At 46.7% G+C, this 12,440-nt stretch overlaps 1 protein-coding gene across 1 annotated transcript; it reads right to left on the bottom strand.

Annotated features, from left to right (window-relative positions):
• Positions 1 to 436: 436 nt before the first annotated feature.
• LOC126050691 (uncharacterized) lies at positions 437 to 12,010 on the bottom strand. Its single transcript, XM_049828896.1, has 2 exons — positions 11,939 to 12,010; positions 437 to 1,481 (listed from the first exon to the last, which is right to left on the bottom strand). The coding sequence occupies exons 1-2, from the start codon at positions 11,982 to 11,984 to the stop codon at positions 568 to 570; spliced, it is 960 nt and encodes a 319-aa protein (XP_049684853.1). The 5' UTR covers positions 11,985 to 12,010; the 3' UTR covers positions 437 to 567.
• Positions 12,011 to 12,440: the final 430 nt, after the last annotated feature.

Here is a 12,440-nt window from a genome sequence, read left to right as displayed (position 1 = left end):
CTTGCTGATCACTCCTTGGCTCTCCAGTTGGCAAATCAGCTTATGGATTGGGATCAGGGAGTCTCGGTTGGTGCGATATTGTCGCCGGTGCACCGTCGTGGTAGTAATTGGCACCTGTTGTTCTTCAACCTTCAGCAACCCCACAACCGAAGGGTCTTGGGAGAGACCCGGCAGGGTAGACAGCTGTTCAATCTCCTCCGTCTCCAATGCAGCTATACCAAAGGCCCAACGGTACCCTTTTGGGTCCTTGAAATACCCCCTCCTGAGATAATCTATACCAAGGATGCACGGGGCCTCTGGGCCAGTCGCAATGGGGTGTTTATGCCACTCATTCCCGGTTAGACTCATTTCAGCTTCCAATACGGTTAGCTCTTGGGATCCCCCTGTCACACCAGAGATAAAGATGGGTTCTGCCCCTTTATAACTTTATGGCATTAGGGTACATTGTGCACCAGTGTCCACTAGAGCCTTATATTCCTGTGGGTCTGATGTGCCAGGCCATCGAATCCACACCGTCCAGTAGACTCGGTTGTCCCTCTCCTCCACCTGGCTGGAGGCAGGGCCCCTCTAATCCTGGTTAGAATATCCGTTACTCATTTTCTGCACACGTAAATCAGAAGTCCCTTCAAGGGGATCAGAAATGAGATCAGCCCATCTACTGCGTCTGGGGGACTGCTCACGGGAAACTGGAGCAGCAGTTTTCCAAGAAGAATTCTCTTTTCTGGTTGTTTTTTCTCGCAACTCCTGTACCCGTGCATCCAAGACTGAGGTAGGTTTTCCATCCCACTTCCTCATGTCCTCTCCATGGTCACGCAGGTAAAACCACAGGTTAGCCCGTCGACTGTACTTTCTCTCTCTTCTCTCTTGGGCAGAGGAACGCTTACTCCCAATAACTGCGATGCGGGCCTGTACAGGTGAGGAGGAGGACAGATCCACTTTGAATTGCTGGAACTCTTGGGACAACTCCTCTACAGCTGAGACACAGGCCCGTAGGGAGGAAGAGAGACTCCCTTCGTATTGCTGGAGTTGGACAGCCAATTCATCCACCGTTTGTCCATAGCCTTCTCTCCAGGACATTACTGCCAATGAGTTGGCATAGGTTGGTGGTGCACTTCGTAGAAACTTCCGCCACATGGGTTGTGTGCATTGGACTTCATCTGGATCTGTGGGTGACTGCGCATTTGCTGGATCATTATAAATCACCTCCAGCACGGCTAATTCTCTCAGGTACTGGATACCTCTCTCCGTGGTGGTCCACTTGCCTTGGTGACATGTAACTTCATCCCTGAAGGAGTATCTTTCCTTTACACCTAACAGAAGTCGCCTCCAGAGGCTGAGGACTTGTGTTTTTCTCCCAATCGCCTTGTCGATGCCCCCTTCCCTAGACAGAAATCCCAACTGCTTGGCTTCCTTACCCTCTAATTCCACACTACTAGCCCCACTATCCCAGCATCGGAGCAGCCAGGTAACAATGTGCTCACCTGGGTGGCGGCTAAAATCTTTTCGCATGTCACGCAACTCACTCATGGATAGAGATCGGGTAATTATTCAGGTTCTGCCTCTACCTCCTGTTCTCGCGATGACCCTGGTTCATCTTCATCTCTCGCTAAGCGAACTGATTTTTTTGTGTGTTTCTTTTTCTGTACAGGGGCGACTGATACTGGCACAGGTTGGTTCTCTGGTTCAGCTGAAGTGTCTGTCACCGGGGTAGGGGTAGTCACGGTACCTGTTGTCAGGGTAGGGGCAGCCACGGTGCTTGTTGTCGGGGTAGGGGCAGCCACGGTGTCTGTTGTCGGGGTTGGGGTAGCCACGGTGCCTGCTGTTCTGTTTTCCATCTTTTCTCCCTGAGGGTGCTGCCTAGTATCAAGCAGTGTTTGGTAGATACTGGCCAGGGCCCAGCACAGTGAGGCGAGTTGTACGTCTTTGGAATAGCCACAGCATTTTTCTTTCAAATATTCTGTCACGTCATGAGGGTTCTGTAGTTGTTCGGGAGTGAACTTCCAAGTCACTGGCGGTGAGAAGTTCTCTAGATACTTGCCCATATCCTCCCACATGCCATGCCACCCATGAGTATCCAGCTTTGGGGGAGATCTCTGAGTGGTACTCTTAAAGAGCCTTTTTGTAGCCCTAAACAAGACCTGAAACATATTCAGGAGGCATAGCACTAACAGTACACTGGCTTGCGCATCCCAAGGATATTCAAAATTCTCGAAAGCTGTTGTAATTAGTCAGAAGGAGAAAAGGGAGGTGAACGGACGGGGGGAGGTATCCCCCCCTAATTTCCCCATGGATTGGATGTAATTACCAATAAAATCCGACAGAAGGCGCCCAAAGTATGGAAATGTTATCACTGCCTCATACAGATACCAGCTTAACCTCATGACCAGTGATGTAATCATTTCATAAGTCGACATTGCCCAGTACAGCAAAATGATAATCCCAATCACTCTCCCAGAGATGAGATACGCAACTACAGGCAATACATAGAGCATATAAGAGCTTACAGAACGCCACCATGTAAACAAATGAAACAACATTGTGACTAACATCTATTTATATAAGAAATGCGTTTGGCAGATTTGTTTCAACACGCTCTGGCCAGCTCTGTCGTTATCTCAACCCTTCTGCCCCACGTTGGGCGCCAAAAAGGACTGTCGTGGTTTCGGCCCGGCCGGTACCAAAGGACCACGCAGCCGCTCGCTCACTCCTCCGCCTGCCTCCGGTGGGATGGGGAGGAGACGGAGGAGAGAAAAAGAAAAAAGAAACTGGAACCTCGAGGGTTGAGATAAAGGCAGTTTACTGGGACAAACACAAAGAGATTACAACAACAACAACAACGGCACTAATGAAAATGTATACAAAAAGAGTGATGCACAGTGCAACTGCTCACCACCCGGGACCCGACGCTCCGCCACTTCCCCCACCAAAAACAGAGACCACCCCCCGGCCTGCTCCCCATTTATATACCGAGCATGATGTCCCATGGTATGGAATAGCTCCTTGGCTAGTCCAGGTCAGCTGCCCCGGCTATGCCCCCACCTCCCAGGTTCCTGTAAAAATTAACTCTATCCCAGCTGAACCCAGGACAGTATTGTACATTTGCACCAGTTCATTTTCAAAAAGGAGTGGAAGCCTGTTAGCTTCAGCCCTAACTACGTCAATGGCTCTTAGCTAAAACCGATTTGATTTGAATTATTTGGTATATACAAAGACAGCATTCCCTTAGAAAAGATTCACCTGATGTTTCACAACTTGGAGCATTAGTCATAACTCCTGTGACCTTCCTTGACATAGTGCTGTGTTTCTTAACTGTAGGTGGTGGTTCTTATTCCTTCCTGATTCCCAGGATGTTCTGCAAATGCCTTGCTCCCAGCGTGGATGAGAGCAGCTTTTAGCCTCCTCTGATCTGCAGTGACTCTGCTGCATCCCCAAGGCACAAAGAGCTCTTGCCCTGCCTTTCTTTCCCTGCACATAATTGTCATGCTATCACTCAAGAGAAAAGAGCAAACAGCAACTGAAGGCAACTTGCTGATTCCTGATTTCAGTGGAGAGCCACGAGATGGATCCCCAGCTTTAGTGCGGCTTTATGGTAGTGAATTAGCACCGAGTGGCTGTAACAGAATGAAGGATTAGCATTGCGGCTGTGGTCTTATCCGTATAAAACATTTAATGCATGTTCCCACCAGTGGTACCAAAGACTCCAGTGAGACTGTTTACCTGCTCAAACTGAAGCAAATGCTGAAGTGGATAGATTCTACGGTGCATTGGAAAGGAGACGCTAAAATAGAAGAGAAATCCTCACAGTCTGGCTTCCTGAAGAATTAGAAAACCACATTTTCTCTGTGTGGTTAGGAATAGTCTGGGTGAACTTCATGTTCTTGCAAATTAAGTCCTCCGTTCACACAACCTGAGTTGGCATTTATTATATTCCTAAACATCCTTATGCTTAGTTTTCTGTTGTGAAATTTTATTTCTTGACTGCAACCACATTAAAGCAACATTTAGATACACTAAATATTAAATGTCTTGCCAGCATTACATATGGACTTGCTTTGAAGCTTTGATTACTGAAGTTTTGCTTAGAAGAAGGTCAGATAGGAAAGGTTACTGGGACCATTGTTTAAAAATAGCTGATAAGGTTTTATTGCACTTAATTTTTGCAATAACTAGCTTAAGAGGTTTATTATTTAAGCTTGGAGTATACTGTAAAATTTTCTGTGAAGACAGACTTAAGGTTCTTTAATCCTCATGGAAAGGAGATATCTCACCAGACACACGAATCTTAACTGTCCACTGAGAGGGAGGGTCATGAAGTGTAACTTAACAGACTGTGTGTTAAACTTCACTAACCATCTAAACAGGTTGCGTAAAACCAGTAATAGTGCTGCATCCATTTCTTTGGTTTTCTTGGTCATACATGTTGGACCACACTCTGCCATCAGGTTGGTATATGCAGGTCTCTGGAAGGCTGCAGGGCTGCGAAGGCGAGTGGAAGCAGGAAGGGCTATTCCCTAAACGTGGAGCTTTGGTGTGGGGTGGGCTGAGGTGCTGCCGGCAGCTGGAGTAACTCACATCCTGCAGTGTATTAACCTGCAGCAGCTACTGCCATGGTCCCTGTTATCTGCTGGCTTTTCTCTAAGAGCTTGGGGTTGCCCCTTGCACCTGCAGGTGGTTTTCTGGTCCTGAAGCACTGCTGGTTACGGCGTGGTGTATTACAGTAATTGCCAGATTGACCTTTCCTTCCTCCTAACCTGAGCTTGCAGGACAGGCACACCTACACAAAAACTTTCTGTGTGAGGGTCTCTAACCCATGAAAATTATTTCTGCTGTCCCCACAAAACTCCATTTGCCAGTCTTTGCATTTATAATTAAAAACATTTTTTTGTGCTACCAAAATTGCCTGATAGTGGCTTTAATCTGTCTCATTCTTTCCAATTAAGAGGTTACTAGCTAATAAAAAATTCCTCTTCATTAAGAAGTTTTAAATCACATTAAAACCCCCCACTTTTTATTAGTTGGAGGAAAACTATTTCTTGTTATGAAGTCTAAGGACCTAGTTAACAATTTAAATTTCCAAGTCGCTTATGATTTTGAAATATGAGAAGTTACAGATTATTTCTTGCTTCCAATAAATGTGATGATAAAGAATAAATTAGAAAAGTAAAATGAAAATTTAGAAAAATTCTTAAGCATTTATTTCATTTTGACATGTTTATTTGTCACTTTTTAAATATAGGTTAGCTAAAATTTATAAACAGAAAGGCATTAACAAAACCCTTTTTATTTAAAAAAGCAAGTAGAATGGGTTGACAATGTTGAAGTTTTCTTGAGTAAAGAAATTAACTGTAACAAACCCTTTCTATAGTCTTACTTTTGGCAAAAATACCCCAAACAACAACAAACACTTTCCAAAGAAAAATGTCTAATCAGATATTCCTAATTAGCTTTGGGAGGAAGTGACTAGTTTGTTCATCTTCCAGGTTGACGACAACTTTAAATAAAGCTGAGCAAAACTGGTTTTGGTCCTGTAGCCAAAAAGACCAAATTTAATACATCAAAGATTTATCTGAAGGACAAGTGATGCCAAGTTGAATGGAGTAGAGGAAAAAATTTCTATCTGCAAAGGGCACAGTTCATTCCAATGTATTGTTACGGCTGGAGGAGGGTATTCCACTTAAATGCGTATATTTGAGAGAGGGAGATCAGGAAATAAGGAAAAATGATCAACTGCTGAATAGCAAGAATCATAAGGAAATACAAATATCTTTCTTTTTTAGCTTAATAATTGTTAAGGGGACAGCTGAGCAGTACAGCAAATGTTCATTCTCAGGAGCTGGATTAATTACACTGCACTTAACTACAGTGTAAACAGAATGCCATAATTTTTGCTTCCCCTTTCTGTTCTAGGAGTTGAAGTGTGCTGGCATGTTGTAAAATATCTGTCCCATCCCATTTCCCTGCTGGCTGTGTTGGGGGTTGATTAGTGCCAAAACCAGTATGTTTAAACCTATTTTTCTGCAGTATCTATTCATTTGAATAGTTCATCTGAGTTTCCAGCTACTGACTCATCTGCATCACTTTATCTTCAAGTACTTATTCCTCTGCACAGCAGCTCCCACTGATACTCATTGGTGTTGTGAAGTCTGAGTACCATGGAAAAGCAGACTTCCTGGAGCAGGAATTATTTGGAATTGGACAAGCAGAATTCAAAGTGAATGGACAATCTGACGTGAATGGACACTTTCAAAAATTTTGATAATAAATTTCTTGGGAATCTTTCAGTGCTGTAGCAAAGTCTGACACCTTGAAGACTGACTCATACATGTTTTCAGAATACTTCAGAACAAGTCATTATATTAAAAGTTATGCTTGTAATATACTGTGTCTTCATATGGTCTCATTTGGAAGTCTGAAAGCAACACACAATTCCCCTAAGTTAAACCTCACAGTCTTGTAGGCAGGCAGGTAGGTGAAGGAGACTGTCTCAGTCTCATCATCCAACAGCTGAAGTGAAATTACTTCTCCCTTAGTGTACGCAGTATCAGATTCACCTCATTCACCTGGTGGCAAATACATTCGCATAAGTGATGGCAAAGTTTTGCCCAAAGGGTCCCAATGAGTGAAAGAAGCACAAGAGCAAAGTGGCATCCTAAACCTAATTGAAAGTGACTGTAAGAAGAAAATGCCTTTCTCCCTGTTTTTGAAACAGTGGTTGGCAAAATACTAGGTAGTCTGGCTTATTGGTTCTCGTATTTCTTGTAAGAAAAGATCCTGTAGTACTTCAGCAGTGAGCAAGGAATGATGTTGCTATGGTGACTTTTTGTTGCATAGCAGGCAAATGTAATAATCAGTTGATTTATTCATAAGGTCTAACATATTAGCCAGTGTCGTGGTTTCAGCCCGGCCGGTACCAAAGGACCACGCAGCCGCTCGCTCACTCCTCCGCCCCCCTCCGGTGGGATGGGGAGGAGACGGAGGAGAGAAAAAAAAGAAAAAGAAACTGGAACCTCGAGGGTTGGGATAAAGGCAGTTTACTGGGACAAACACAAAGAGATTACAACAACAACAACGGCACTAATGAAAAAAAAAGTATACAAAAAGAGTGATGCACAGTGCAACTGCTCACCACCCGGGACCCGACGCTCCGCCACTTCCCCCACCGAAAACAGAGACCACCCCCCGGCCCGCTCCCCATTTATATACTGGGCAGGATGTCCCATGGTATGGAATAGCTCCTTGGCTAGTTCAGGTCAGCTGCCCCGGCTATGCCCCCACCTCCCAGGTTCCTGTAAAAATTAACTCTATCCCAGCTGAACCCAGGACATTATCCACCCCTTATTCTATACCATCTACATCATGCCCAGATCTTACTTTTTTTATTTTTTTCCAATCAACCACTACAACTTTCCTTGTCTTATATATAAGTATATGGACTCCACCCCCTGACCTCGCACACACACACACGGTGTTCCTTTAGCCTATGGGCTATCCCTCTAATGTGTCCATCAATTTTGGGGCTCTATCTGTTGTAACAGTTCTTCAGGATAAGAGAGAGATGGTGTGAGATGTTGGGTTGTTGTACGCTGCCTCTGGAACTTGTGGCTAGTACATTTGGTGCAACTCATGCCCTTGGTCTGCAGGTCGAAGATGTTGATCTTGAGGAAATTGCTGGGTGCCAGTTCAAGTTCTATCGCTGTTGTACTTGGCTCAGTTTCAAAAGTCCATCCTGTAGTCATTTGGATAATTCTCACAATAATACCCTTGATATGGCATATAGACACTATAGATACAATGACATGCATTGGCAGGTTATTTAGCAGTTAAATATCATACAGCCCAATTCACTGGCTATTCTCTCCCAAAATCAAATCTCCCTGAGATACACATCGAACCTCCCCATCCTTCTGCATCACCCACCAGGTGTACCCAGGTCCTTGAGCAAAAACAACCCCTTGAATGGGTTTGCTTCTGCTTGAGGGAGGACTAACCCAGACTGTCTTTCCTAACATACTCCTCATGCGCACTACAGGGACTTTATCCCCTTCTACAGTATGTGGAACTCTTGGTTGGGCGGGGCCAGCCCGATTGGCGGATCCTCTAGTATTAACTAACTAGGTGGCTTTTGTTAAATGTGTATCCCAATGCTTGAAAGTTCCACCCCCCATCGCTCTCAATGTAGTTTTCAGCAGTCCATTGTACCGTTCAATTTTTCCGGAGGCTGGTGCGTGATAAGGGATGTGATACACCCACTCAATGCCATGTTCTTTGGCCCAGGTGTCTACGAGGTTGTTTCGGAAGTGAGTCCCGTTGTCCGACTCGATTCTTTCTGGGGTGCCGTGTTGCCATAAAATTTTCTCTTCAAGGCCCAGGATAGTGTTCTGGGCAGTGGCATGGGACACAGGGTATGTTTCCAGCCACCCAGTGGTTGCTTCCACCATTGTAAGCACATGGCACTTGCCTTGGCGTGTTCGTGGGAGTGTGATATAGTCAATCTGCCAGGCCTCCCACTGTTTATATTTCAGCCATCGTCCTCCATGCGACAGGGGTTTTTGCCGCTTGGCTTGCTTAATTGCAGCACATGTTTCACATTCATGGATGACCTGTGAGATAGTGTCCATGGTCAAGTCCACCCCTCGATCTCGAGCCCATCTATATGTTGCATCTCTTCCCTGATGGCCTGAGGTATCGTGGGCCCACTGAGCCATAAATAGCTCACCTCTACGTTGCCAGTCCAGGTCCACCTGAGACACTTCAATCTTGGCGGCCTGATCTGCCTGGTGGTTGTTTTGATGCTCTTCAGTGGCTCGACTCTTGGGTACATGAGCATCTACGTGACGTACTTTTACCACTAGCTTCTCTATCCGAACAGCGATATCTTGCCACAGTGCGGCAGCCCAGATGGGTTTACCTCTGCGCTGCCAATTGCCCTTCTTCCATTGCTGTAGCCACCCCCATAGGGCATTTGCCACCATCCACGAGTCAGTATAGAGATAGAGCACTGGCCACTTTTCTCTTTCAGCAATGTCTAACGCTAGCTGGATGGCTTTCACCTCTGCAAACTGACTCGATTCACCTTCTCCTTCAGCAGTTTCTGCGACTAGTCGTGTAGGACTCCATACAGCAGCCTTCCACCTTCGATGTTTTCCCACAATGCGACAGGACCCATCAGTGAACAGGGCATATTGCCTCTCATTTTCTGGCAGTTTATTATATAGCGGGGCTTCTTCGGCCCGTGTCACCTCTTTCTCTGGCGACATTCCAAAATCATTGCCTTCTGGCCAGTCCGTGATCACTTCTAACATTCCTGGGCGACCGGGGTTTCCTATGCGAGCTCGCTGTGTGATCAGTGCGATCCACTTACTCCACGTGGCGTCAGTCGCGTGATGCGTAGAGGAAACTTTCCCTTTGAACATCCAGCCCAGCACTGGCAGTCGAGGTGTTAAGAAGAGCTGTGTTTCAGTACCAACCACTTCTGAGGCGGCTCGAACTCCTTCATATGCTGCCAAGATCTCTTTTTCAGTTGGAGTATAGCGAGCCTCGGATCCTCGATATCCCCGACTCCAAAACCCCAGAGGTCGGCCACGGGTCTCCCCAGGTGCTTTCTGCCAAAGGCTCCAGGTAGGGCCATTCTCCCCAGCTGCAGTGTAGAGCATATTTTTAATATCTTGTCCTGTCCGGACTGGCCCAAGAGCTACTGCGTGAACAATCTCCTGCTTAATCTGTTCAAAGGCTTGTCGTTGCTCAGGCCCCCATTTAAAATCGTTCTTCTTCCGAGTAACTTGGTAGAGAGGGCTTACAATTTGACTGTAATTTGGAATATGCATTCTCCAAAAACCCACAACACCTAAGAAAGCCTGTGTTTCCTTTTTATTAGTCGGTGAGGACATAGCTGCTATTTTGTTGATGACGTCCACAGGGATCTGACGACGCCCATCTTGCCATTTTACTCCTAAGAACTGGATCTCCTGCGCAGGTCCCTTGACCTTACTTTCTTTTATGGCAAAACCAGCCTTCAAAAGGATTTGGATTATTTTCTTCCCTTTCTCAAAAACTTCTTCTGCCGTGTTGCCCCATACGATGATGTCATCAATATATTGCAGGTGCTCTGGAGCTTCACCTTTTTCTAGTGCAGCCTGGATCAGTCCATGACAAATGGTGGGGCTGTGTTTCCACCCCTGGGGCAGTCGATTCCAGGTGTACTGGACGCCCCTCCAAGTGAAAGCAAACCGAGGCCTGCACTCCGCTGCCAAGGGAATGGAGAAAAATGCATTAGCAATGTCAATTGTGGCATACCACTTAGCTGCCTTTGATTCCAGTTCATATTGAAGCTCTAACATATCTGGCACAGCAGCGCTTAGCGGTGGCGTGACTTCATTCAGCCCACGATAATCTACTGTTAGTCGCCATTCCCCATTGGATTTCTGCACGGGCCATATGGGACTATTAAAGGGTGAGTGAGTCTTGCTGATCACTCCTTGGCTCTCCAGTTGGCAAATCAGCTTATGGATTGGGATCAGGGAGTCTCGGTTGGTGCGATATTGTCGCCGGTGCACCGTCGTGGTAGTAATTGGCACCTGTTGTTCTTCAACCTTCAGCAACCCCACAACCGAAGGGTCTTGGGAGAGACCCGGTAGGGTAGACAGCTGTTCAATCTCCTCCGTCTCCAATGCAGCTATACCAAAGGCCCAACGGTGCCCTTTTGGGTCCTTGAAATACCCCCTCCTGAGATAATCTATACCAAGGATGCACGGGGCCTCTGGGCCAGTCGCAATGGGGTGTTTATGCCACTCATTCCCGGTTAGACTCATTTCAGCTTCCAATACGGTTAGCTCTTGGGATCCCCCTGTCACACCAGAGATACAGATGGGTTCTGCCCCTTTATAACTAGATGGCATTAGGGTACATTGTGCACCAGTGTCCACTAGAGCCTTATATTCCTGTGGGTCTGATGTGCCAGGCCATCGAATCCACACTGTCCAGTAGACTCGGTTGTCCCTCTCCTCCACCTGGCTGGAGGCAGGGCCCCTCTAATCCTGGTTAGAACATCCGTTACTCATTTTCTGCACACGTAAATCGGAAGTCCCTTCAAGGGGATCAGAAATGAGATCAGCCCATCTACTGCGTCTGGGGGACTGCTCACGGGAAACTGGAGCAGCAGTTTTCCAAGAATTTTCTTTTCTGGTTGCTTTTTCTCGCAACTCCTGTACCCGTGCATCCAAGACTGAGGTAGGTTTTCCATCCCACTTCCTCATGTCCTCTCCATGGTCACGCAGGTAAAACCACAGGTTAGCCCGTCGAGTGTACTTTCTCTCTCCTCTCTCTTGGGCAGAGGAACGCTTACTCCCAATAACTGCGATGCGGGCCTGTACAGGTGAGGAGGAGGACAGATCCACTTTGAATTGCTGGAACTCTCGGGACAACTCCTCCACAGCTGAGACACAGGCCCGTAGGGAGGAAGAGAGACTCCCTTCGTATTGCTGGAGTTGGACAGCCAATTCATCCACCGTTTGTCCATAGCCTTCTCTCCAGGACATTACTGCCAATGAGTTGGCATAGGTTGGTGGTGCACTTCGTAGAAACTTCCGCCACATGGGTTGTGTGCATTGGACTTCATCTGGATCTGTGGGTGACTGCGCATTTTCTGGATCATTGTAAATCACCTCCAGCACGGCTAATTCTCTCAGGTACTGAATACCTCTCTCCATGGTGGTCCACTTGCCTTGGTGACATGTAACTTCATCCCTGAAGGGGTATCTTTCCTTTACACCTAACAAAAGTCGCCTCCAGAGGCTGAGGACTTGTGTTTTTCTCCCAATCGCCTTGTCGATGCCCCCTTCCCTAGACAGAGATCCCAACTGCTTGGCTTCCTTACCCTCTAATTCCACACTACTAGCCCCGCTATCCCAGCATCGGAGCAGCCAGGTAACAATGTGCTCACCTGGGTGGCGGCTAAAATCTTTTCGCATGTCACGCAACTCACTCATGGATAGAGATCGGGTAATTATTTCAGGTTCTGCCTCTACCTTCTGTTCTCGCGATGACCCTGGTTCATCTTCATCTCTCGCTAAGCGAACTGATTTTTTTGTGTGTTTCTTTTTCTGTACAGGGGCGACTGATACTGGCACAGGCTGGTTCTCTGGTTCAGCTGCAGTGTCTGTCACCGGGGTAGGGGTAGTCATGGTACCTGTTGTCGTGGTAGGGGCAGCCACGGTGCTTGTTGTCGGGGTAGGGGCAGCCACGGTGTCTGTTGTCAGGGTTTGGGTAGCCACGGTACATGTTGTCCTGTTTTCCATCTTTTCCCCCTTTTCCCCCCGAGGGTGCTGCATAATATCAAGCAGTGTTTGGTAGATATTGGCCAGAGCCCAGCACAGTGCAGCGAGTTGTATGTCTTTGGAATAGCCACAGCATTTTTCTTTCAAATATTCTGTCACGTCATGAGG

This window comes from Accipiter gentilis, chromosome 25 (genome assembly GCF_929443795.1).
Source record: "Accipiter gentilis chromosome 25, bAccGen1.1, whole genome shotgun sequence".
NCBI lineage: Eukaryota > Metazoa > Chordata > Aves > Accipitriformes > Accipitridae > Astur > Astur gentilis.
The sequence above is the reverse complement of the archived record's forward strand: the minus strand, read 5'-3'. Positions and strand labels throughout refer to the sequence as shown.

Bases quoted from the DNA above. Each gene is read 5' to 3' on its own strand.
- LOC126050691 (XM_049828896.1), bottom strand. From the start codon at position 11,984: ATGAGTGAGTTGCGTGACATGCGAAAAGATTTTAGCCGCCACCCAG. The intron at 1,482-11,938 runs GTGAGCACATTG...GCCGCCACCCAG, and splicing joins AGATTTTAGCCGCCACCCAG to GTGAGCACATTGTTACCTGG.